Here is a 26,936-nt window from a genome sequence, read left to right on the forward strand (position 1 = left end):
AATTGATACTCTCTTATAATAATTTATTGACATATGCTTATATGACAGTTTGTTTCATAAACTTCATTTGTCTGTTATTATTTTTATCAGCATGAAACTTTGTCAAAATCTTATCAAACATTATATTAATTTTTTATACTGTCTTCTCATGACATTTAAATTAAGTGTTTCACACATTATTTTCTTTGATAATTTAATAACGCAATTTTATTTCTTTTTCAAAAAAATAAGGACATCATCGATATCATCTACATTATTGTTACTGACACACGACCTAATTTTTTTATACCATTTAGACTTTACTATCATAAGATTTCTTGCGAGATAGCATCATTAAGTCTAAATTATTTTTTGTACATTATATTATTAGCTTAACCTAATATATCATTTTCCGAATAATTGTTCGGAAAATTCGTTTCAAATCTTCTTATGTGTAAGTTCCGCTTTGTTTAACGACTTTAGTCCATGTCTCAGGTAACTGCGTAAAGCCCTTATTTCTAAACTTGTCTCAAAGGAAATTTTTCAAAGAGAAAAATAGGCAGTTATAGATCATTGAACAAAGTGAAATATATTGCAGGATGGGAAAGTGATGTGTCACTTGTAACATCGTTACTTTTTTCGAGAAAATTATTACTTTTTCCTGTCTATAACAATAACATCATTACATTTTTGTAGTAATGTTAACGAATTTAGCTGTTACTTTTACCTTAATCCATCATTATCTTTATCTACATTTCGTATTATTTGTAATTGGCTAGGAATATTTTTTAAATAAAAATTTTTTAACCTTGAAATATATTTTGTACTTTATATCTTATTCTTAGAATACATTCCGATAGTCACTTCCTGTATATGTAATTTTTAATTTTTAAATATAGATGTAATTTTATAATGCTAATATTTATTATCATTTACTTATCATATATTACATATATGTATAAATATAGTATATGTATAAATATAGCTGAAGATGACTGTTGTGAGTATAGTTGAAACGTTCCATTCATTATATTTGACAATTTACGTTAATAAAATGTTTCAATTTATTTAATTATTAGTTAATTTGACTTTTCTTGATTATGTTCTAGTACCAATAATTTTCTTTTTTTTTTTCAATTCAAATTAACTCGCATGTGTTTTTTGTACAACGATTCGCTTTTTTAATTTTTCCCGAATATTATACGTGTTTAGTTAGTAAAACTACAGGGTTGGCCATATTCGACGGAAAGATGTTTTTTTTTTCAATCATGGGAAACGTCGTTACTCGATCTAACATCTCTGTCAAAAGTTAGTGTTGCCAGATCTTTCCGTCGAATATGGCCAACCCTGTATATGTAATTACGATTTAGTTATCAATGTTGATATATCCAATTCTAAATATTTGTCTTAAAATATATTTTTGCGTCAGAGTCAAGTAGGGAATCAATAACTTGTCCGACTGCCAAACTTCACGAGCTTGATTGAAATAAAATGGACTATAAAATTTGATCATGTTGCTAATGGATAATTTTTTAATATTTTCTAGGAAAAAGCAGAGAAAGAAGAAATAGAGCACACATTGTTAAATATTAAAAAATTCAGTTTTCAATTTCGTGAGTTAAATAACATTTGAAAGATTAAAAATATGACTCTAATTATATATAATAATTTGTGACATTATGTATAATTACGTATAAGTACGTATAATTTGATGCAAGTTATTAATTAAAAAAAAAATGAGTAAAGCTTATAGCGAGTTCATCATATTAATAAAAATTTCAGAATAATTAGGATAATTCATGTTTAAACACACTTAACACTGGTAATATGTACACAAGACTTTCTCTCTTCTTCATACAAAAAAAAACCTCCACTGTCACGTTCACTGGGCAATTTATCATTGTATTAACAAAAAGTGATCCTTTGAAACTATCAATCAATGTTTAAGGAAGTACGATCTTGTATGTGTCACGAGATTGTAAACGGTCAACTACCATCTGAACACCTAAAGAATATCGTGCGCTTCGGCACCTACCTCGATGTTCCAACCATGATGCGGCACTGACCACTGCTTGACGAACGCGCGCTTACTGACTCAAGTAAGAGATAGACATTTAAACGGAAACGTTGCGCACGCGCTTACTCGTCGTATGCAGGCGCGGGAAATCACGCAGTCGGCATCTGATTTATTGTATGTACAAAACTTGTTTTTTGAACTCTGGCAGAAGATTATCATATTCATGAAACGTCCATTATTAACGTCTTTTTTCCAAAATTTTGAGGTGTAAATATTTATTACACGAAATAAATCAGTTATGAACATATAAATATGAAACCTTGTATATAGAAATATATACATATACATACATACACACATATGTACATATATAGAGTTCTGTTCCACAATAAAATTATGTGCATTCAAAAATAATATTTTTTAGATAATTATTCAACAAATTAATTTAAGCCAAGGTTGTAGCATAAAATAATACAAGAATAGAATATATAGGCTTCGTTCAAAAAACGTTATCATGTTATTACGTCGTTTATATTTATTTTCTAACAATGATAAAGATGAAATGAGAGAGAGAGAGAGAGAGAGAGAGAGAGAATGAAAGAGAAACACTGATAACGCCCTTTCCGAACGTAATTTAATGTATGGTATTTTTATATTATTTTATGCTACAATCCTGGTTAAATTTATTTTATTAATAATCATCTAAAAAATATATTAATTATCTTAGAAAAAATACTAAGATAGATATAATTTTAACATAAGTATTAACTAGTAGACAAAAATAAATAGTTACGTTTAAAATGCTCTCTCAGTATATAGTGTCACGCTTAGTCATCATTCCTTGCAAAAAGAAACGCAAATGAGTTTCGTCGGTCGTTTCTAGTGTGTTCGACATTTATTATATGAATGCGATTACCATGATATGATTGTTTGCTAATGAAGATAATATTAAGCCTTTTCTATTAAGAAAAGCGGACATCACCTAACAAATGAAACATTATGCATGTAGATTTTTTCCTTATACGCCCGCATGTTTTGAGGGTTAATAATACTATTATTTTTAATTAATAATTAACTGTGATAATATCGACGGATATTGCAAATCTAAGCGATGATATGACTATGATGTGAAATATTCTTCTTATAACTTAACTTCTTGTAACTTAACTTTTTGTTATGGTCTGCTACGAATGCATTATACGACGTGGCTGTATGAACCGCACATGTACTCAAAGCGATTACGTCTAAATTAAATATAATAGCCTAACATATTATTATTCTCCATGATAAGAAAAAAGTGTCGAACATAGATGAAATAATTTTTTCAAATGTTCCAATGCCAATACATTGTTAAATTTAAAATGTCTCAATTTGAATTATTTTTAATCAATAAGTTCGATGAGACTCACAATATTAAAACATTAATAAAGAAATCGGCAAATATAAATAATAGCGTTGTAATTATTGCACAAATAGACACAAAACAGCTAGTTGAGTAAGTAAAAAAATATATCATGAAGGTGTATTATTTACGATAATACATTTCGACTCTTCTTTGGAGTCAGTTTATAATGATGGTTCAATTTGAATTATATTCTGTTAAAATATTGTCATATCTAGACCTAGATGAAAGATCTTTGTTAGAACATCAAGAATATATGATTAAAAGATGAATGTTAATAGATATATGTTCCAAGAAAAATTTAGAAAGCTAAGAAAGATATTCTTTCATACAGGGTCCGGCAAAATGATCTCCCACATTTTGCATCGCCACTGTCCCCGAATCACTGAAGACAGGGGGAGCTTAGTGTAGTCAGTTGGTAGCTCGCGCCTTGCCATTTCAGTTGTCGTCATGAATTGGACGGGCGAGAACATTCGGATGTGTGGTTTCAACAGGATGGAGCTACGGCTCATACGGCAAGAAGGACAATGGACATTTTAAAGGAAATGTTTCCAGGACGCGTAATCTCGTTACGTGGAGACGTTGGGTGGCCTGCGCGTTCACCCGATCTTGCCCCATGCGACTTTTTCCTTTGGGGCTACCTGAAAGCGAAGGTTTTTCAACACCACCCCCGAACCATTGACGAATTGAAAGCAGCAATACGCCAAGAAATTACAGGAATGTCGCCTCAAATTATTGCTCGAGTGATGGAAACTTTTAGAAATCAGCTTCGAATGTGTATCGAAAAAAATGGTCGCCATTTGGACTCTGTAATTTTCAAAACTCAATAAAAATAAATGGCATAGCATAAATTTTCAGTTAATAAAAATAAAATCTAAATAGCATTTACAATGGCGTTTTTATTAAAGATTAAAATGTGGGAGATCATTTTGCCAGACCCTGTATAAACCGAGATTAGAGACTATTCTACTCCAAATAAAATTTAAGACAAATTTTCGGTGCATAGTGTATAAAAACCAGTAGTATTAACTCTTATTGTGTACACGGGGGTCTTTTGTGTCTGGGTGCGATTTTGTATGCGATTTTTAAAATTATAATATTTTGACAAGTGAGTATGGCTGCGTCGTTTTGCTCCTAAAAAAACTTAAACCTCTGATGGAGGAAGGTGTTCGTAAAAGCCTGGGTATTATTTTCTTATTAAACAGTGGACAGATCCAAAATCGAGTGCGAACACAAATGATTCCTGTTACACGCAACGCATATTTGTCGTACAAATAAGGAAATGAACTTTTTCGTGTTTCTTGACTATTTTTATAAGTAAAACTATTTTTATAAATAAAAGTATATGTAACAAAAAATTTTATTCAGTTTTATTTTAAAATAAACACAAATCTTGACAAATCTTGTTCTGTTGAAGAACATTCTGTTGAAGAAGAGATATTACGATTTTTTCGTTCTCTGACAATGTTATTCTGTACGTATTTTTTTATTTATGAAAATGTATGAAATTATAGATTTCGAATAAAAAATTAATTTTTTAAAGTTAAGTGTCAATTTTTCATACAAACGCTTATTTTTATAAGTTTCAAAATTGTAATTTCATGTCCCGAACTTTTAAATTAAAAAAATTTGTTGGCATATATTTTTTTATTAAACTTTATGAACTTTAGAAATTCGTGCACCAATATCTGCGCTGTATATATGCTCTTATTGTCCATGTATTGTATTGTATTTTTTAATTTTGAGAGCCTGATTAATATTTATATTTTTATTTTATAAACTTTATTTTCGATTTTTAATTATTAGATTTTATTGATTTGATCAAAAGTTACAAATTTTTGAACATATCACTATTACATTTGTGTTTACATATTCGCAAAAGTAAAATATTTTTTAAACTATTTAATCCATTAAAAAAAAACGCTAGACGTGAATAATCACTTATACTAAATAGGTACTACAAAAACACCGTGAAGATTAAATTAGTAAAATTAGTAGTATTAATTATAATGAATATGTTTATGAACTTAATTAGAAAGAACTGAATATTCCATGAATTAAAAACATTTAATTCGTAACATTTAATTCGTAACATGAAAATCGAAGTAAAATATTCGTTTAAATAATTATAAGCGATACTGTACTTAAATCATGTTGGTAAGGAGTATTAACTTATTAAGATAACAATGAAAGAATATTTTCGTCTCTATTTGAAATTAATAAGACAAAAAATATTAAATAATATAGATATCAAACATTTTAACAATGAATATGAAGAAAAATAAATTCTATCCTTTTCTATATATTTAATACGACTTCCATATCATTTTGATAAAAAAAAATTGATTGACTTATTTACCATCAGAAACCCGTTAATTTTTACTTGATACTTTTCTCCAAAGTAAAAAACATTTTTTCATTTCCAATTGCTTCTACTTTTTCAATTTGTCATTAATTTAAATTTTAAAATAATGGAGTTGAGTAATCTAACTCCGGAAATGTTTTATAAAGACTAACATTTAGTTTTTATTATTAAGCACCTCTTACAGAAATCTAATATTGGCCAATTTATTACTCAAAATAGTAATTAATTATTGTTTTTTAGTGTTGGTTACTCAATTTTTGTAAGGGAGATTAACGCTTTACCAAAAGTGAAGACACTTTTAGTAAAGCGTTATTATTATTTTATTTGTTATAACTATTACTATATTATTTTATTATTAGTTATTATTAATAATCATTCTATTACAAATTATTTATATTAATGTTTAATATTGCCATTATTGTTTATCAAATATATACAAGGTGTTCGATAAGTTTTGATAAAGCGCTCGTGCGTGGATAGAGCGAATTAAACTGATTGTGAATCGAAAAGTCTCTCTTTTACCATTTTGTAATTTTCACAATAGTTATAACAAGATATTAATTACTAAAAATTGCCGAATATTCAATATTTTTTACTCAAATATTATTAACTTTATAGAAAAAAAAGGAAGAGATAAAAATTGCTTATTTTCTTTTCATAGAGTTTGAAGAATTTTTTCAGAATTTTTTATCAACTTTTAATACTGCATTTTCTTATTGACAACTATTTTTATCGACATGAGAAAATATATCTATTAAATCTATTAAAAAATTCTGAAAAAATTCTCAGAAACTTTAGAGGAAAATAAATAATTTTTGTCTAAAATTATTGAAAAATTCAGCGGTTTTTAATAATTAGTATCTTGTTAACTATTACGAAAATTTTAAAATGGTAAGAGCTTTTCGACTCAGTTTAATCCGATCTATCTACACACGAGCGCTTTTTCAAAACTTATCGTACACCCTGTATATATGTTATATGATTACATGCAATAATTAATAGTTTTTGTTATGTCCTGAGAGAGATAAGATTTAAAATTAACAATAAATGATATAATAGTGTTAACATGAAATTTTATTAGGTGTTGGAATTAATTCGTAGCGTTTTTAATGAAAGAATGTTATTTATTTCACATGAGCATTAAAAAATACATTAATGAAAGTACTTCCCATCACTTGTAAAACGCTACGAATTAATTCCAACACCTAATAATTTTTTCGAAATCGCTGCAAACTGCGATCAGACCACTGTGCGACACCATCTCCCATGTTTTTATATACTAAAACACTTTTTAACATTTTAAGTATAATATCTTATATTTTAAAATATTTCGCACATAATATAGAAATTATTTTTCGCGTGACTAAAGTCATCCATAGTAATGAAAAGGTTAATCAATGCTAATCTAATAGGAGCGCTATGGAGGACGATTTTAATGCGTTAAATTATGTGTATGAATAATAAAATAATTACTTAAAGAGAAAGGATAGAAATATTCTACATAATAATTAATTATGTCTTTCAATATCAACAACAAAATATCGTATGAGTTACTTACATAACCGTTACAGAAGTTTTCATGATACCCCCACATCGCCCGAAGTGTTGAACGGGACTGGGTGCGTTTAAACTTCTCGTTCTTCTGTAAAATAAAAAGAAAACAAATGTTACGCATAAAAAAATCATCAGATAATAATCGTCGAATAATCTTGCCAATTTCGAACAGAGATATCACAGAAAAGTATAGTGTATTTAACTCAAGACTCTGACCTTCGAAGTGAACTTTCTCTCTCTCTCTCTCTCTCTCTCTCTCTCTTTCTCTCCTGATCGTTTCCATTCTTTTCTCCATTAGTCATTTTTTAAAAGAAAATACGAAAGGATCGATTTATCATTTCGTCACATCAAAACCTTTCTTTACTAACATATTTATTTTTTAAAATATAAAATAAGTATTTTAATTAAACATGAATATGTAAAAATAAATTTATAAAAAATTTACATCATTTAAAATTGAAATGTATTATAACGTGTTTACGTTACAATTTATATATAGAAATAATTCTTTTATTGCCGAATATATATTAATCATAAAAATAAATTTAAAATATAATCAACTATGCATGCTGTAACTATGCTAAGTCAAGACAATAACTAGTCTAACCTAATTACTTATCGATGAAAGTTGTAATTATAATGCATTAGTGTATTAGCTTTTTAACATTAGTAGATTTGAATTTTTTTGCTATAGCGGAATAATTTACGTCATCTTTTTTATGAATTAACAAGTATCACGCAACGCTTTTATTATGTAGGAAAATGCATCTTATAACAATATGCTCAAGTTCGCTAGTTTTAATTATGTTCTACGTTTCTTCACAATGTAATCTTCGATGTTTCTTCAAGTGTAAAAGTGAAACCACACGATTTCTGGAATAATAAACATGCGTGCTTGCATACTGTTATGCTTGCTTTGATGCACGATGATGCAGTCTGACGTTTAACAGATAACTACAAAATTAGTACAATTGTTACAAAAATACTTTAGTTGATACTATCAATCGTCTGCTCGATTATTGACTATTTATTTAATCTTTTCATTGGTATGTATAAGAAAATAAGCTATAAAGTAATATAGAGAAATAAATATAGAAATAAAAAAAACATATCAGCACATATTAGCACATGAACATATTTTAGCATGAATGTATGCATACTAATCAACTATCGTGTGATTCCAATTTAAAATAATCCTGTCAGGGTCATCATGGCTTTATACGTACACACATGCAGACATTTTTTAAACTTACAATTAAATATTTTCTACAGACAACCAGTCAGCGTTCAATGTCTGCTATCAGTAAGTTTTGTAAATTACTGATCGTTTATAACTACTGAACATTTATAATATATTTTTTTATGATAAGAGGAAATTATCGAGGAAGATCTACCTGAGGATGCGATTTTGTAGATTATTGTCCATCGACGGGACATTTGATTGGCCAACGACATCATAAACGAAGTCATATTGTCCATTGATTTCATCAACATTTGATAGAGACATATCGGCCAAATCTTACAGATAATAAAAAAATTAGCACAAATTAAGTTAAACTTTTTACAGCACTGTATGCACAAAATACTTCAAGATATTTGTGAATAAAATGGTAAATTAATATTAATTTAACTAATAGTTATCATATCGATAGGAATATATAAAATAAATAAATGTATAAAAAAATATAATTTAACGTTAAAAATTCGAATAATATGTATAAGATACTAAGAATTATCATGACCAAGCGAATTATGATGAACGTCTTTCTTTATGAATTACAACATATCATATGTAGATGTGCGATACACGTATTAAAGTAGTCAAGATCTCGTAGCAAAGTTGTGCCAAAACAATTTATATTTAGATTCGTGTACGATTAGTAGGAAGAAATCACGTTACTAAAATTAACATCATCCCAAGTCCATATATTTTAAATCGGAATTGCTCTATCGTTAACTAAAATTTATATGTATACTTATAAAACGCCTATAAAAATAAATCATCATATTTTTAATTATTTATTTTGTTATTTTAGTCCTTCGGAATATCATTCTATATCGTTTCGTCCACTATAATATGTTCCAACTATAATATGTTTGTGAAAAATATCACATAAAAATAAATATATAAATTTTTTTAATCAAAATATCAAACATCAAGAAATATAATGGAATGCAACAAATAAAAATTGCATTAATAAAAATTTAAAGTAACGTAAAAGAAATTTTGAAAAAAATTTTTCCTCGAAAAAAAAAACCGTTTTATTATTTTTAATTTCCATTTCTATCAAATCAATTATTACTGTGATTGAATTGTTTAGTTTTAAAGTAAATAACATTATTAACATATAAATTTAGTAAATAATAAACTAATTTGAGTCCAATTTAATTTCTTGAATTAAATTGTTTTAATCAAATTAACGGCTTATTGAGTAAGAATAGTGGCGTCTATAGAAATAATTAATCTATAGAAATAATTAAAAATAACTCCAATTGAGTATAACCTGATGAATTTTTATTCCGGTGATATCGAAAGGTTAAAATATTTGTTTAAGTTTTGTCTCTCATTCTATTAAAAAAAATTTTTTTATCTGTATTAAATTTTATTAGGACATTATATAATTTCTGATTATATACGACTTTCACAAACGCACTATTGGATTTATAACTTTCGCGATTAAATCATCATTTTATTCGTTTCTTATTAAATTCTTAAATCCTAGGACTCGGTCTCGTTTCGAGATGATAGCATTATGACGTCCTTCATTCATTGAAAGGCCTTCGAAATCATTCTCAATAACAAGCTTTCATTTTTCTGAAGATATTATTTGAGATAAGATTGCAATGAGAAATTGTAATTTTTATATTGCTGTTTTATCACGTGTTAAGGTAAAAATTTATGTGACTTATGCATTAATTAAAATATTAGTTTTTAAAAAAAAACTCTAAATTCAGGTTGTAGTGATTAAATCAAAGAAAGAGAATAAACTTATTTGAGTCAGCACAAGATATATAGATGAAAATTTTAAAATATTAGTATCATTAAAAACATTGCGGTAAAATAACAAACTTTTTTTAATTAGCGCGTCGGGCTCACCTCAAAGGGAAAAATTTATAATATAAAAAGTCTTTCTCGAACAAGTCGCGCGAGCCTTGAACTTCGTTCGAAACTTTGCGTCGAAATCACAATTTTTGCTGAACTATGATCTGTTTTTTTTTATTCAACTTCTCGATATAGACATTATGATTGCGCACAAAATAAATTGCTTTCGCTTCCAGTATTGCTATTTTAACGTTTCTAATTCCACTGCACCATTAATAAAAGCGCTAATCTTGCCTTACTTATGTTACACAACTATAAAATATTAAATATGAATTTTTAAGTGTTAGTTATCTTCGCGTAACAACTTTAATCACGATAATTCACATAACAGCGACTGAATTGCGAGATGGCTGCGCGCAGAATGACGCGTCTGGATAGAAAAGTGGCTCGCAATTATTATCCTATCGCTAGCGGTCGGTAATGACTCGTTCCACAATTCGCGTCGATGTTGCAGATAGTAACCTGCTAACGTGTGTTAACAGGAATATTGCAAACAACGTTGTGATAATTTTGCCTGAATCTATTAGATGAAATATTGCGCTGACGTCTGTAATCGAGAATATTTTCGTCACTTACAGGTTGCTGTACTTTCTCGATTGTGTATTTATTTTTTAAATTAAGACACACTTGCTGATATAACAGCGCTTTCTTCGAAATTTTACACAATTACAGCGAATTCTATTTATATAAACGTTACTTCTGCATAAAATAATCTTTTTCTTTTATAGAAAAATAAAGAATAATTTGTATTTATATATGTTTATAAATCTATGTTCTTATATAAAAACTCTTTTTACCCGGATAAATCGAATATTTTATAAATATAAACGGAATATTCCTTACAATATTCTAGAACATTGTACAAAATATTCTACATATGTTCGTAGAATATTCATATTTGCTATTCGAATATTGTATGAACATGAATATTTTTTTAACAACGTTTTTAATACATTCCTAGAATAACAAATATTTATAGAACATTCATCGAATGTTCACGTACTATCAAGGTATATTAAGTTTTTAAAATAATTAAGACTAGTCTGGTTCAAGGAAATGTTTGTTTCTTTCACTTTTTGATTTTACTTGGCAAATTGAAAGTGAAAAAACTTAATCAGTTGAGGAAATTTATATGCTCTCTTTCTAAACGATAAGATTTCTTGTTTAAAAACCGGTTGTATTATGATGAACACATTGAAATGCCAAATATTATCATATTTATTAAATTCGAGTAGTATTGCAACACAGCTATCGATCGATCACATTTGGATTAAGAATGCAACATCTGTAATGATGAGATTTCCACCGAGCCACCGATCCACCACTGAGTCAAGATATATCTTCATAAGAAGTGATCCGTTCCAGATGACACGTGGGCTGTTTGGACCCAATCAACGAAGAGAAAACGGTGAGAACAGTTTTGTAATCGATTGCGTCGAACGTGAATTCCTGAAATTCCGACTGACGGCGCAACGGAGGCGCCATGGGTGCGAGCCATACAGGAGCTCATCGAGCAAAAGCCGGATCGGATGGAATGTGCGGTGAAAGGTGAACGCGTTTTCGCTCTCGAAGAAAGAAATAACAAGAAGTGCTCCCGTAGCATTCGTGATTCAGGCTGATGCTAAAAGATACACGTGCACACTCGTAGAGATTTCGCAGACTTTCAAAAATCTAGGAGGTTATATTTGTCACGTCGAAAAATATCGCGTTTTATATTCGAAGTGGATGAAGACAAGTTTTCGTATGATTTTAAATTATGTTAAAATATGAATTATGTTAATGATGTGGAAATCATTATTTTTTATTGATGGCAATACCTCAACTCGGCTTCATCCATGAGCGCTGTTTTTACAATCGGTCCACGTTAAATTTCTTGATAGATAGGTGGGAGAGAAATGACGATTTGTAATGATTAGAGTAACGCGAATCAGTTATGATTAAAGCACACGTCGGCAATGACACATCACGAGGAACTAGTCTCCAACAATGTCTCTTAGGTCGTGAACACGCCGACGTCGAGACGCCCAGCGACGTACGCAAGCGCGAGAACGACAATCAATTCTAAACACGCAACCTTATTTGTTTCAGTTCTAATTTCAATCGTATTTTTTTTCCTTCGAAACACTCTACCGGTTTGCCAATCGATCGAGCTAGACAAATTTGATCGAGAATTAGAAATTTGATCTCAATTAGATAAATTTCACTTGTGAAAACGTCAAAGAATTAAAAAAAATCTTAAATGTTTACAATAATTAAATAATTTTTGCATCAATAAAATTTTAAATACTTAAAAATTGTATTATTAGCTGCTTTCTCTCTCTCTCTCTCTCTCTCTCTCTCTCTCTCTTTCTCCTTATTTTATTTAATAAATATTTAATAGATAATAGATATTTATTTAATAGATATTTAATTTATAAATATTTATAAATATTAATTTATAAATATTTAATATTGATATCTTCATCGGTTTAATATTTTTACCTAAAAATTCAACTAAAATTTGCGATTAAATTAAACGAATTAAATTAAATTATTTACGTACAATGTTTTAATATCTGAGAACTTTGTGTTAAATGAAAACGATGATATCATAATACAGCAAAAGAGTTGAGCAAGCATACTGAGTCTTATGTTACATAGAGATAGAGTCAAATTACGTGATCTCACTTTTATAAAGTGAAATAATCTGGTTTTGTATTAGTAAAATTGCTTGCTCGTTTGGCGCGATTTTTATATGAAATAATATCGAATTAATGATAGTATATTTAGAAATCGATCTATTATATGTGCACATTTTTTGCAATATTGGTTGAATATCACATAATGAAATAAAAAAAATTGATTTTTCTATTAATGATAAAAGAACAATAAAAATCTCTTGATATTGCAAATTGAGAACTGTCCTAAAAGCTAGATATTCTAGTCATTAGATTGCAATTGAATTACACATTTATAACTTCGTTTAATTAACTCTAAACAATATTAAAGTCCGGATTAAAATTATTTAATCAATTCAAAGAATTAGCCGTTATTTCTGAGTACGAAGAATTCGAAGAATAAAAGAAGTTACTTCTGTAATCTAAAATGTTAAAAATGTATACATCACATTTCAAAGTAGAACTATCAAAAATATGAAAATTTATTTCATATTTTAGATTATTCAAAAATTCTATTATTAAATCTGAATATTTATATAAAATTTGAGCATATCGTATAGATTTAAAAGTTATTTGATTTTTCTATTTGCTTTGATTCTGTAAACTCGTGTACTTGTAAAATACTTATTTGCAAATTTGATGAAGCCGTCGTATTATGAATTATCTCACATTTTTTATATATACTTATTAATAAAAATGTAATACATATTTGTACAATAATTTATTTGGATCCACTTTATTCGTTTAAAAGTATTGTTCACCTAAAACTGCTACAAAACGTTGTTCATTGCGCTACATAAGCTATTATAAGCTAAATTATTTATTGTTTTGTTTGTTGTAGTTGATTTCAAATATTTATGACAATAATTTTTTGCTTGATATTGTCAAAACATCCGACGATGCCAACTTATTTTGTAACCGAAGTTGCTGACGTGTTAATATCATCGTTCGTATTTCGCTTGCTGAAATGCAACTTGATGTTATTTTCGAAATAATGCGCTTTCAGCGATACAACGGTCAGTTACGTTTAAAGATTTTGTTTCCTGCTGGAAACCGCTAGTTGATAAAGCCTCGTCGTCTTGCCTGTTTGTCATGAAAAATACACACAGAACGATTTGCTGAAATATTATTATAAAAAATTTAGCTAGAAATAATTCTGAAAATAATTTTGTTAGACCAACAATATAATTATGTAGAAAATTAAAACATGAAAAACAATGCAAAATATTTTTATATTCTAGCCAACAGTTCAAACATCTTACATAATTATTTTGATAGTCTAACAAAATTATTTTCAAATTTGTATTCAGCTAAATTTTTAGATACTGCAGCAAAATTATTCTTTCCGTGCAGGATTGGCAGGAAATCATTGGGATGGGTTTTGAGGTTTATTCAAAAGCTCATCACCGTTTCCTTTCTGTAATTTCTTGGAAGATTCGAGTAACGTCTTTTTTTACTTACGGCCAAGTACCGGATCGTCTCCGCCTGCGTGTCTCTGGTTCTCCGTTACAATCTTCTAGCAAAAGTCTTTCTGCGCTATCATTTTCGTTTCCAGCAATGGCGCCCTTACATTCAGCTATGCATCTCCAATTGAGCAGTTCGCTCACACTTCGTCTGCGCGGTTTTTCCTTCACCATTTCCATCATCCGAAAAACACTCCTTTAGTTATGTCACGCACGTTTTACTTCTTGCGCTTCTTGTCGATTAAGATTGTCCGATTTTACTTCCGCACGATCGCATGCTCCAAGTTGTAGCCAAATACTTTTGCATTATTCCTTTTGTCTAATAAACATCCATAAATCAGCATTGGCAACTCTCTTCCAACAGTGTCGCTGCATGAACGTTGCGATTAGTATTGATTTTAAATAACGATCTCACATCCTCCCATCGCGTGTCACTTTCGAATACACGGCAAATTATACGCTTTCCTTTTTTCGCAATAATAATCGCTCTTGGCATTTGAGGATCATCTTTCAGAATGGATGGACTTGTGGTTCGCGCATACAGCGAGGAAACCAGCGTGCCTGATCAATCAACCGTAGTATAATTCTTGGTAACGTACGCAGTAGTATCGTCTTTACTTCACTTATTATAACACATGCAAATATGTTATATTCAAGGACGTAACTACTTGTGATTCTGATCATACTTCATGCACATTGTATATACATGGACTTTAGTAATGATTGCTTTAGGCTTATATTAGAATTAGTAATGGTCGCCTTGAACTTTGGTCTCATTGAATCTTTGGTCTCACCGAAAGACTTTCGAAAGAATGTCTCACAGGCTTCGTTCTTGTTTCGCATTAACGTGTATTTGCGACCTACTTCCTTGCACAACCGGGGAATTTCACTTGCCGATGGACGAGGTAGCCGATAATGAGTCCTGCTCGCAAACGTCACGTTCAACTTTTTATCTTATCTGGTTAGTATCAGGTGTACTGGTTAAACTTACAGTTTAAAATTTATTCGCGATTATTCTGTAAAATTTAATGTAGCTAACGTAATGCTTGTACATCTATAATTGTAATAATCTTCGTGGATGTTTAGATATTTTTTTATCAATACTATTTTAAAAAATATTTTATATATATATTTTTTTTTAAACGATTGACGGCACTACATTGTCAAAATCTTGTTTCACAAAAATTGACTTCGATTATGATTACGTTTCACCACTAATATATCATAGCTTTATTTAAGCTACAAAATATATAAATACACATTTATACTAATTTTGAGATTAATTTCTCTTTGATAATTCGTAAAAGAAAACATCATATCGAAGAGAAAAGTGATCTAATATTACTCGTAACGGGAACGATGAAACGAGGTCTCGAAGTTGGCACACACAACGCGCAACAACTACGATCGACGACCGCTGAAGGTTTACTGAGAAGCGATTTTACCGGCTGTAACCGGCCGAGAGACAGTTAAAGCTTTCTAACTTGCGTTTCTTTCCCCACCATCATATGCCCTCGTTATCGTCATGCTCGTGATATGGAAAAATTTGCGAAAAGGTCGAGAGTTCGTACGATTGGTGATAATTTAGCGTTCAATATGAAATTGATCGAAAGTCAGAATGTATATCTTTGTGAAATATTAAATTTTGTTATTTTTATTACCTTTTATTAATCTTCATTATTTAAAAAATTAAAATTGTTAGACTATAGTTTTCTTATAATTAATTGTAAGAGAAAAATGCACTCAAAGAAAAAAATGTGATGGTAATTATAATGGTGACAATTTTACAAATTTTAAATGTAGAGTTTACAAATATATATATATATATATATGTATACATACATATATATATGCACACACATAATAAACTATTTTATAGTTATATACGTATTGCAAATAAACTATGTTATAGTTATTGCAACCATACAATAGTTGCGCATTTAGTTGTATAATACATTAATTCAATCCATGAAAACTTATATAGTTATCAACTTTATAATTTCTAACACGATATTTTTCTCTGAGTGTGACCTTTCATTTTTTAAATAATATATATTATATTATATATATATATATATATATATACACACATATATTATATTTAATTATATTTAATTAATAAAGTTTTGATGAAAAAGAATAACTATATTCCTTTTTGGCAAAATAAGCTCGCCTTTCGGCAATTGTAATAATATTTCATTGTTGACCAAGGAAAAGATTATGTTTAAGCAAAGTGAATTCGATGTGTAGAAGATATTGTATTGCTAAAGCACTACATGCTGAAAAAAGTACAATATACGACATAATAAAAACAAGCCGAGACATCACTGTTTTCACCAGTGATGTCTCATTTCTATTTATTTTATTTTCTTTCTAATACTGAAAATAGTTTCATTCGTCTCGGCTTGTTTTTATTATGTCGTATATTGTACTTTTCTCAGCACGTTCAGCCATATTCCATTTGAAGCATGACAATATTGAATAATGTATGATGTTTAAATATCTGTAACCATGGCGAATTTTTATCACGCGACGATGTATAGTAGCTAACTGTTCTTACTTTCGCTTGTAATAATTCAACCTCTAGTAATTCAAACGAAAACTCTTTGGAGAAAAAATCTCTAAAATGTCGGATGCGGTCGTTTATCTCAATAGACAACGGAGAACTGTACTTAATAAATTTTTCTTCAAATATTTTTACTGTTCAAATCTATAGTAACAGAAGTCATTGCAATTATAGGGCTATTAAAATTATTTATAAAAATTAGACATACATAAGATGTTCCTCAAATTGGTCGTCACTTTAGATATAACCCCAAGCAGAATAACAAGTCATTATGATGTCAAAATGACTCTAAAATGATCATTAAAAGTCATTTTTCAATCATTTTTGATTCATTTTAATGTCATTTTAACATTGTCGTGACTTGTTGTTCTGCTTGGGGTTCAATTCTTCTATACGTATTTCGACGAATCAATTCAACGACTTCTTAATGCTGATAATAGTCTACAACTCAATAAATACCAGCTAACATTAACATTACATTAATGTTATAATTTCCTACTCAACAATATATAAACTGTTATGTACCAAATATACATTATATTACGTTTATGTTATTAAGTGAGAAATTGTAATATGTATGTGATATTAGTATTTATCGAAGGAAAATTAGAGGTTAATTGCACTTTATTTATAATTTAACAATCGCTTCAAAATACACATTTTAAAAAATTTCTTATGCGACAGAGAAATGTTACATTTGATGTTTCATATATTTTCATTCTTTTACTATATTTTTAAATATTACTATATGTATTACACTTTCTATAGGGAAATATTCTTATAGAAAAATGTATTTTCTATTTTATCTTTAAGATTAAAATATTTCTTTTTAAATATTGAAGGTAATTTTTGATAAATAATATATAATACTATAATTTATAATTGTGTCAAAATAAATACTCTTGTTCGCTACAGATATGTAACATATCAGGTGCGATGGTGGTGTAATGGTTAGCATAGTTGCCTTCCAAGCAGTTGATCCGGGTTCGATTCCCGGCCATCGCACAAAACATTCATTTTTTGAAAAATTTTTTTATTGCAATTTTAATTAAAACATTCCCATAAATGGATAGATCTAGATAAGTTAATAGCCTACATGATTCTATGGTAATTACAACATTTTAAATACATCGTTATATATTATATATATTCACAGTTATCTTATTTATCAACACTACAATAAAATGTTATAAATTTAAAAGCTACGCATTATTTCAATATAATAGATGTGTTGACAGTTATAATAGTAAATTCAATTAGATAAAATATAATCTGATAAATTTATAAAATATTCAGTATGACTACCATATATCCTTTGAAGAATACCCGGCAAATCGGAGAGCACTGCTGGTGTAGTGGCATCATGCAAGATTCCCATTCTTGCGACCCGGGTTCGATTCCCGGGCAGTGCAAATTTGCTTTTTTTTATAATTTTTTGTGAATAAAATTAAAAAGAGTCGATGTAGAAAACCATTTTTCTATTAATTAATTTCTATATGTTTCTACAATTTTTAATATCTCGTATATTGATTGTATTACTGATAATGATACATAACACATCAAGTTATTATCAATTTGAACGTAGAATTTTTTGAAGAAGTTAATGTAGAAAAAGCTATCTTTTATCTCAATAATTATCTTGTATGTGATAATAATCTATCCATATTATTAGGTGTTGGAATTAATTCGTAGCGTTTTTTAATGAAAGAATGTTATTAATTTCACATGAGCATTAAAAAATACATTAATGAAAGTACTTCCCATCATTTGTAAAACGCTACGAATTAATTCCAACACCTAATAATTACCATGATTTATTCATAAAATTAGCAATTTCTCATTTTATATCTATTTGTCAAAGATTCTTTATAACATAATAAATTGTAAGATTATACAAAAAAAAAGATATCAAAAGACATTATCAAAATTATGTATTATAAATCTTTACAATCTCCAAATGAGATAAGCATTGTAAAATCATTGTGTAATCGAATACTATGCCAAAATTATCCAAAAATTATTATATCATATTTTTCTGAAAAACAAATAAAGAGAAAAATATATTTGAACTTAAAAAAATTTTTAGAAAGGATCTGTATTCACGTCTCATTTTTATCGATAAATGTTTAGCATATAACTTGCGTTATAACACGTAAGTACTGATAAAATTCCTAAAATATATGCACGCATTTATTAATAAAAGTGTGGAATAAATATGGATCAAGATATATATATGATTAAAATATATATTCTAATATATTTATTGAACGAATATTTGATAGTAATTTCTGTTTGTTTGTTTAAACGTAATGTTTAAATAAAATTACGTTTATACTGGAAGTAAACGTGCGATATGATAATAGGCACGTGAGACTAGTATGATTTATAATAATTAATTTGTATAATAAGAACATTTTTATAAAAGGGGCGCGTTTACGATACCTGATAGTAGAATGGATAAGAGATTTTCTCGTACGCATCACTTGGAAAAGAATACTTCTACTACGTAGCATTACTATATAATTGGCATCACTATACTGAAGATGAATTTCCAATGTTTCCATTCCTCAACGTGCACGGTACGTCAAAGAAGTAAAGAAAAATTCTCACGATAAGGGGAACTCAGTGATAACCCAATCTTACCGAAGAGAACCGATCGCGTGGTAATACTTGTGTCAGGCAAGACACAAGTGATTGGTCTGAGATACCAACATTAATCTCAAGAATTCATTAGAAGAATAGCTGATGCCTAGATAACATTCGGTCTTACATTCGATTTTACGTATTAGTTTCTAGTAGAAGTCGAGAATAAATGGGGAGTTTGAGATAGAAATGATGTATAATTAATTGGATGTGCGTATTTGCAAGACAATGCAACCATTATCATCGAGATATTTAAGGATGGAGTAATGTTATATTTACAAAACGATGAGATATTTTAATTCCGGTAGTGTATCAGCATGCCACGCGTCAATAAATAAAATATTGGCATATATATGCTACGCTGCCGCTATAAAGACAATGAGATACGTTCGGATCTTTGAAGTCTGTATGTAGTTTCAAATGCCACGACTGAATAGATTCATGTTTTTCAGAACGATGATAATTATGTCTCATAATGATGTTATATATTTGACTTTTTATAATAAGTAAAATCATAATGTAATAATCTACAAATTGCTATATATTTAACTTTTGTAATAAAAAATAAAATATAGAAAAAGAAGAATGGTTTTACTTAAATATCTAAATTTAATTAGATCTGAACATAGTTTGGTTAAACTATTAAAAAATAATACTATTATAAAATAATTATGTAGGACGCTCAAACTAGTTGCTAGAATATTAAAACTTTTTACAGCATTACTTTATTATGTTCAATTTTCTACAAAATTATTTTAATGATCGAAGTTATTTTAATGAACAAGATGATTTTCAGATCTGTATTTAGATAAAAAGATCTGTATATAGATATTTTGGTAAAATCATTTGTGCGATAATCAATTCGATGCAGCCGTAATGAAGTTTCGCGAAACAATTTATTGATTGACATTAATAATAAGGTCAAGATCGTGATAATTATTATTTTCAAAGAATAAATGATGAATTTAGCATAATAATAAGGTCAAGATCGTTATTATTATTTTCAAAGAATAAATGATGAATTTAACATTGTTTTTAATTATCCCATAAAACATATTTTACTTTTTACTGGATAAATTTATTTTTATCGAGTTGTCATGTACTACAGACGATTAAACAAGCAAAAGAATCTTTGATTGAAAATAAACGAGGTGCGAAGTGCGAAGAGCGACATTAAACATTCTCGTGCCATATATATATATATATATATATATTGTAACATAATAAATTGTGCATCACCGTGCAAATTATCATAGAGCATACAATAAGCTTTCAAAGAGTATTTATATCCAATAGCTCGATATAAGGAAGTCGTAAAGAGCGTGTGTATAAAGAACAGCTGAAAAACATCTGTAGAAATAAGACTTTAGATTATCGAAAGTTCTAAAAGGAATGACACATTTTTTTTGCCACTTCTTCACAATTATATAGGATAAGAAATGAGACTTCAAGAAATTGATTGTTAGTTTCAGCCCTCAATTATTGTTACCTTCTAAATAATAATAAGTTACTGTAACAACTTATGTACGTAATAGTAAATGATCCTGAATTATAATCAAATGAATGCTTTGAATTCGCTTTGCATGCCAAGTTGTTCACGTGATTAAATAACATTACAGAAAACGACATAGCTCTACGAAGATACAATTGTATCAACGAAACAACAATGTTCAACAGAGAAAGGAAAATGTTCATGCGGGTTGTGACAGTTGGCGCTAGCTACGATTCACATTGAACACATTGTATAAAACTGTATTACCTTCGCGGTTCCACCATCTCAGCGTGATCGACTGTTAACTCGGACTGCATGTTGCTTCAAGAAAAAAATGCACTATTAAAATTTCCCAATAGTAATGTAAATAGTTGCAATATTTATGTTTTGCAATATAATATACTAATAAAATACAATATTATACGACTAGTGAAAAAATCGAAGTTTCATCCTGTTAGATACATTAATGAAAAATTCTCATAATTTTATTTTTTAATTAAAAAAAAATATTAAATTATTTTTTCATTTAAAGTAAATTACTTTTAATTAATAAATTATTTTTAATAAATTACTTTTTAATTTGAAAAAAAATATTTTGTCATATTTTGTATTTATAAAGATTTTCAAAAAGGCACTTCGAATATCTTCTTAAAGTAATCTCCCTTTTTTTTTGAAATTATAAATTTTCTTTGAATAGAATAAAAGATTTTAGAGATCTTAAAATATTTCAGAATTCACATATATGAAAAAAAAATATATGAAAAAAAAACTTTAAAAAAAAATTAAATTTTTTCAAATATTTCTAAAAAGTGTTCCAATTCTTATAAAGAAATCTGAACATTTTTTCTAAAAAATAATAAAATTAACAGAATTTTTGAAAATTTTATAAATTAAATTCTGAAAAATTATATAAAGAATTCTAAAAAATTCTAAGAAAAATTTTCACTAAAATATCTTATTATGTATTTCTATTGTTTACGTCGAATAAACAAAGAATCAGCATGAATGGCTTTAAAAGAGAAACGTATTGTTAAACTGTATGGGAAGGTTCGTTTATAGCCTTGACACGGATCTCCTTTTATATATTTTTTCGAGCGTATCGAATGCTCGTGAGATATTAATGTGTACCCAATTGTAAACGAAATATTTTATTAGCTCCAATGAAATATGATTGAAGTACAGTAAAATATCGTGTCTATATAGGGATATTTAAAAAGAAAAATTATAATAGTAGACTTATAATAGAATTAATAATAGTAGATATTTAGATATTGAATTCGGATTAATTGTTCTACTAACAAAATGAGTTTCATTAACTCATTTACAAACTTATTATATCGATTATCATCAGTAATTAATTTAATGCACGTTAAATAAGAATCGGATACGCGTCCTTGATTTTTAATCTAAATATAGCTATCAGTTTTATGTTTCATTTATGATATTAATCTATATCACTCTGAGCACTCCATAATTAATAACATAGAAATTTAAGATTTTGCACGATGTACTTCCTCAGATTTCAAATAAACGGAAGCTTGTGGCGTTGTAGAAAACCGCTCACGCGTCGCATGAATTATTTACGATTCAAAAGACCATTGATTAACATAGATTTATGTTAGTGCTGTCAATATTTTTTTAAAATTGTACAAGCTATTAGTTAATGAATAACCTCCTTCAAAATAAATTACATTTGCAATAATAATTATACTTAACTTTACATAAATACAAATCACTTAAAATACATACTCGATTGAAACTCGAGTGGTATCCAACAGAGGTCAAGGGTGATTCTTACCTGAAGGTTTGCTGTTTGTCATGCATCTTAGATACAGCAGTCTTTTCTGTTGTGTTCTCGTTCAGTTCCACATCCGCGATAGCCTTCGCTAGCTGAAGATTCTTCTCGTCCATTTTTCTTTTGCTCACTAATCACAAATTGGCGAAAATAGCGGCGAAAATTGTGTAAACTCCTCGATGACGCCTACGATCGCGTGAACCACACCGAGAGATGTCTCGTAGCGTACTGAAAGGGCTCTCTGTCGCCGACAGAGTTAACCTGAGCGCCTCCACTATTTGAACATATGTCGGTTCGAGTACCTAACTCCATTATCGTTCCATGTTAGCCATCGTTTTTACTTTCTCTCTGTATCTAATCACGATATTCGCAGTTTTCGATTATTGTTGTATAAATAATTCTCACAATGAACAGACCTGGTCTCTTATAATAGACGAGTTGCGACTTTAGTATATTTGGAGCTGCAGGCTTTTTGAATGGTCTCCCTGATTCCCGCTCGTCTACAAACACATTGACAGTGCGTGCTGGAGCGTTCAATGGAATTGTGACGTCATGTCGCGGTCAATAACAGAGCGTGGACGCGGTTTTTTAAATATGTATATTTATTTCCCGTAAGACTGATGACATTGCTTGATGCTTAATTTCTGCAACTTCAATGTGTGTTTATTGAAGAAATAATATTTGTTCCACGCTTATTTTGTTTTATGATTATTGCATTTATACAGTGCATTATATTTATTTATATTTTTAGTGTACATTGTCTCTCCTTTTTATGTAATAAAAAGAATTTATTTAATCAAAATTGTTCAGAAGATAAAAATAATAGCGGTAGCTAAATATGTCGAAATAGTAGTTACAGATGGCATGACGTGCTTCTAGAATTTGTTCTTGAATAATTCTTGAGATGTCGAATGCAGCACACCAGATGTCGTGGATATTCAAGTTGGGAGACTTCAATTATAAAGCGGGCAAAGTCGATTTAGGCTGTATTTCAAAATTCACTGCCAGTGCTGAAAATGTATAGTATACATGACGTAAACTGTAGATTTTTAGCGCTGGCAGTGAATTTTGGAATACTCTAGTTTTGCTTTTACGTACAAAATCGTATTTACTGTATTTGTGCGTTGTATAATTAAACATTTAGTGTGGCAATTATAAAGATGACGATTATATTATACAAGTTCTATGTGTAGAATTAATGTATATATAATTGTATAAATAAATGTGAATAGTTGAATAAATTATTTTACAATTGCAATAACTATAAAATGATTTTTAATTCTATATATAAAACTTGTGTAGTTGCTATCATTGTGTTTTTTTTGCTAAATGCAAAGCACCAATAATAATCTTACTAAAATTGTGATCGAATGTGATCAAACACTTGCTTGAGAAATTTGTTCAATTTAGGCTATAAAATTAAAAGAATGAAAAGAGACTCAACTATAAATTGTTTTCTTAACCAAATACTTGCTACAATTGACTCACCATGCATTTCTTCGCAGCGATCTAGTTTACAATTAGATAGACTCGATCGATTGACGACTCGATCGAGTGCTGCAATACTTACTCCGCGTCTGCTAAGAAGTTGAACAGTTTACCAGTGGCTATCAAGGCCACTCGATATTACTCGCATTTCTTGTGAACTGCTAAGTCATACAGAATAACCCACGCATAAGCTCAATACTTCAACGAGAAATTTATGATCTATTATGATCATCGATCGACAATTTCTTTCTTAAATAATTGTTGACCTTTACCAATCAAACGTTATTCAATCACGTTGATTGTTCGCATAGATCTTTTCTCATAAGATTCCCCTTATGTTACATCTCGCATCCGAAACGGTTTCTTATCATGGTAATAAAATGCAGACCGTTCTGCTCGTTACGTATAAAACCGTTTTAAGATTGCAGTGTCCTTTCTATAACCGTCATCTGTGAGAGATGTTCTATTATAACTACCATGAAATATTAGTCTTTACTTTAATATGGATCACATTTTTAAAAAAGATAAGTATGTTCCAGTCCGTTAAAATGAGCAACATTTATTTTAATATCATTATGCTTTCAATTTATCATATAATTATATTTTATGTAAAATAATTTATATAATCGCTATGTTCGCAATTTATTGTCATACTCTTTTATATGCTCTATTCTCTATTATAACTAGATCCCCTTGAAATACTAATCTTTGTTTCAACTTGGACCATATTTTGAGAAGAGATATGTATTTTCCAATCCAAAACAAGCAACATTTATTTTATTATAACATATTTATATTATTAATCTATTGATTAATAAGATTAATTATTATTTAATTATTCATTACATTTTATTAAAATAATTTATATAATCACTTTGTTCGTCAAAGTAAAAAGTCTTCCAGTTCTGCTCAATTCTTGTATTTAATAAAGACAATGTTATTCATGATCTTTGACTGCGTCATCGTCATCGCGATTGATCTCTTAGACAAAGAGAATCGAAACCGACAGATTATTGTTCACGAATATCGCCGACATTTAAATGTTCACTTGGCAATCGCACTACGGCATTGATGTTACTCTTAACGAACTTGAAACTGCGATGACTCACGTTGACCTTTCATTATGTGCGCGAGTTCGCGACCGACGTATTCTTTCAATCCTTCGTAAAACCTTTCGTTTCCTTGTCGATAGTGATCTCGCCTTTCGTTTCTTTGCGCGCACCAAACCAGCCCGCGCGCCGTCAGCGGTAAATCGAGTCAGACTCGTCAAATTACAAAGCATGATACGCAATCGTCTCTTTCTATGCGATAAATTAATTTTGTGTACGGTCGTATTCAAAAAACGCATTGAAATTAATGAGCTACATGTCATTGTTGCAACGCGCATTAAATCTGCTCCAAATAAGCGACGGCGACGCAATATGCTGGAAACGAATTACGATGTAGCGCAGGTGCGTGTGTTTTCTGAGCGTGCACCTATGTATTACGTACAGATTCCAACTCACGTAACTGTGCTGCGCATATGGATTATAATAAATACGTTATACATTAAAGTTGCGTCAGGTGCATAGTCTCTGCAAAAAGTAATTGGAATTGAAAATTTATACACTTTCCATATAAAAATAAATGCTATACACATAAAACAGTTCATTAAAATTTTATAAATTAAATGGAAATTTTTTAATTTTATTTTAATTACACCCCAGTAGAGATGTAAAAAGACTATATGTTTAATTCAGAAAAAAGTATGAAGTAAAAAAACTAGGTATTTTTTACTGTAAATAAAGTATTTTTGACTGTATTACATAAAATTCATGAAAAAATATATAATTATTTTAATATAATTATTTGAACGACAGATATTTTATATTTAAAAGCTAAATAAGTGCTGTTATTAATACAGGTAACACTTTAAAAATAATAGACACTTTTGTTGCATATTGGTTATCATCACATTTCAGTCCTATTGCTCGTCGAGCGTGGTGATTTCTCTCCTATGGTGCGCACGCTGATTGTACAGTCATATGAGACTTATTGTTTAACGTCGATTCCAAACAATGATTTTTGTTAGAGAAGTTCTCTTGGCAAAGATACTCTCTCGGTGATTTGCCATTGCCTGCCGAGAGGAGCTATATGAGCGTTCGAAAAATTTGTCGGTTCTGCTTGAGATCGAAATCCGCGAGTCTCATGCGCTGCTGCTACGCCACGCTTGCACTTGAATATTAGTTATAATTGTATTCTATATTTTAATTATTTTGTATTCTATATTTTAATTATTTTGTGACAACATCTCAATATAATATTGATTCAAGAGTAATTAGAGATTAAACGAACGTTACCTCAGTAATTTAAATTTAGAATATGTATAATTACAATCACAGTATACAATTTATTAATCATTAATATTTTAAC

The 26,936-nt window shown here is 29.0% G+C and overlaps 1 protein-coding gene and 2 non-coding genes across 13 annotated transcripts in view; 2 read left to right on the forward strand and 1 right to left on the reverse strand.

Moving 5' to 3' along the window:
* The window catches only part of LOC105148699 (NAD kinase), a 29,730-nt gene extending 6,454 nt beyond the window's left edge, over positions 1 to 23,276 (reverse strand). The window contains exons 1-3 of one of the 11 annotated variants that reach the window (XM_087412331.1): positions 23,040 to 23,276; positions 21,509 to 21,562; positions 7,322 to 7,405 (exon numbers count right to left, since the gene is read on the reverse strand). In XM_087412331.1, the coding sequence (XP_087268457.1) occupies positions 7,322 to 7,405; positions 21,509 to 21,562; positions 23,040 to 23,152 (251 nt within the window). In that variant the 5' untranslated portion in view covers positions 23,153 to 23,276. Of the gene's footprint in view, positions 1 to 2,014; positions 2,666 to 7,321; positions 7,406 to 8,711; positions 8,836 to 10,414; positions 10,984 to 12,237; positions 12,420 to 14,538; positions 15,997 to 19,548; positions 19,686 to 21,508; positions 21,563 to 23,039 lie in introns of those variants that run through there. The other 10 variants (XM_087412333.1, XM_087412334.1, XM_087412335.1 and 7 more) reach the window with 10 other exon arrangements.
* On the forward strand, positions 18,040 to 18,111 carry TRNAG-UCC (transfer RNA glycine (anticodon UCC)). The gene has a single exon. It is a non-coding gene; the product is annotated as a tRNA-Gly (tRNA).
* TRNAG-CCC (transfer RNA glycine (anticodon CCC)) lies at positions 18,448 to 18,518 on the forward strand. Its single transcript has one exon. It is a non-coding gene; the product is annotated as a tRNA-Gly (tRNA).
* Positions 23,277 to 26,936: the final 3,660 nt, after the last annotated feature.

The sequence above is a fragment of the Acromyrmex echinatior genome, chromosome 13 (genome assembly GCF_024713525.1).
Source record: "Acromyrmex echinatior isolate Ae372 chromosome 13, ASM2471352v2, whole genome shotgun sequence".
Lineage (NCBI taxonomy): Eukaryota > Metazoa > Arthropoda > Insecta > Hymenoptera > Formicidae > Acromyrmex > Acromyrmex echinatior.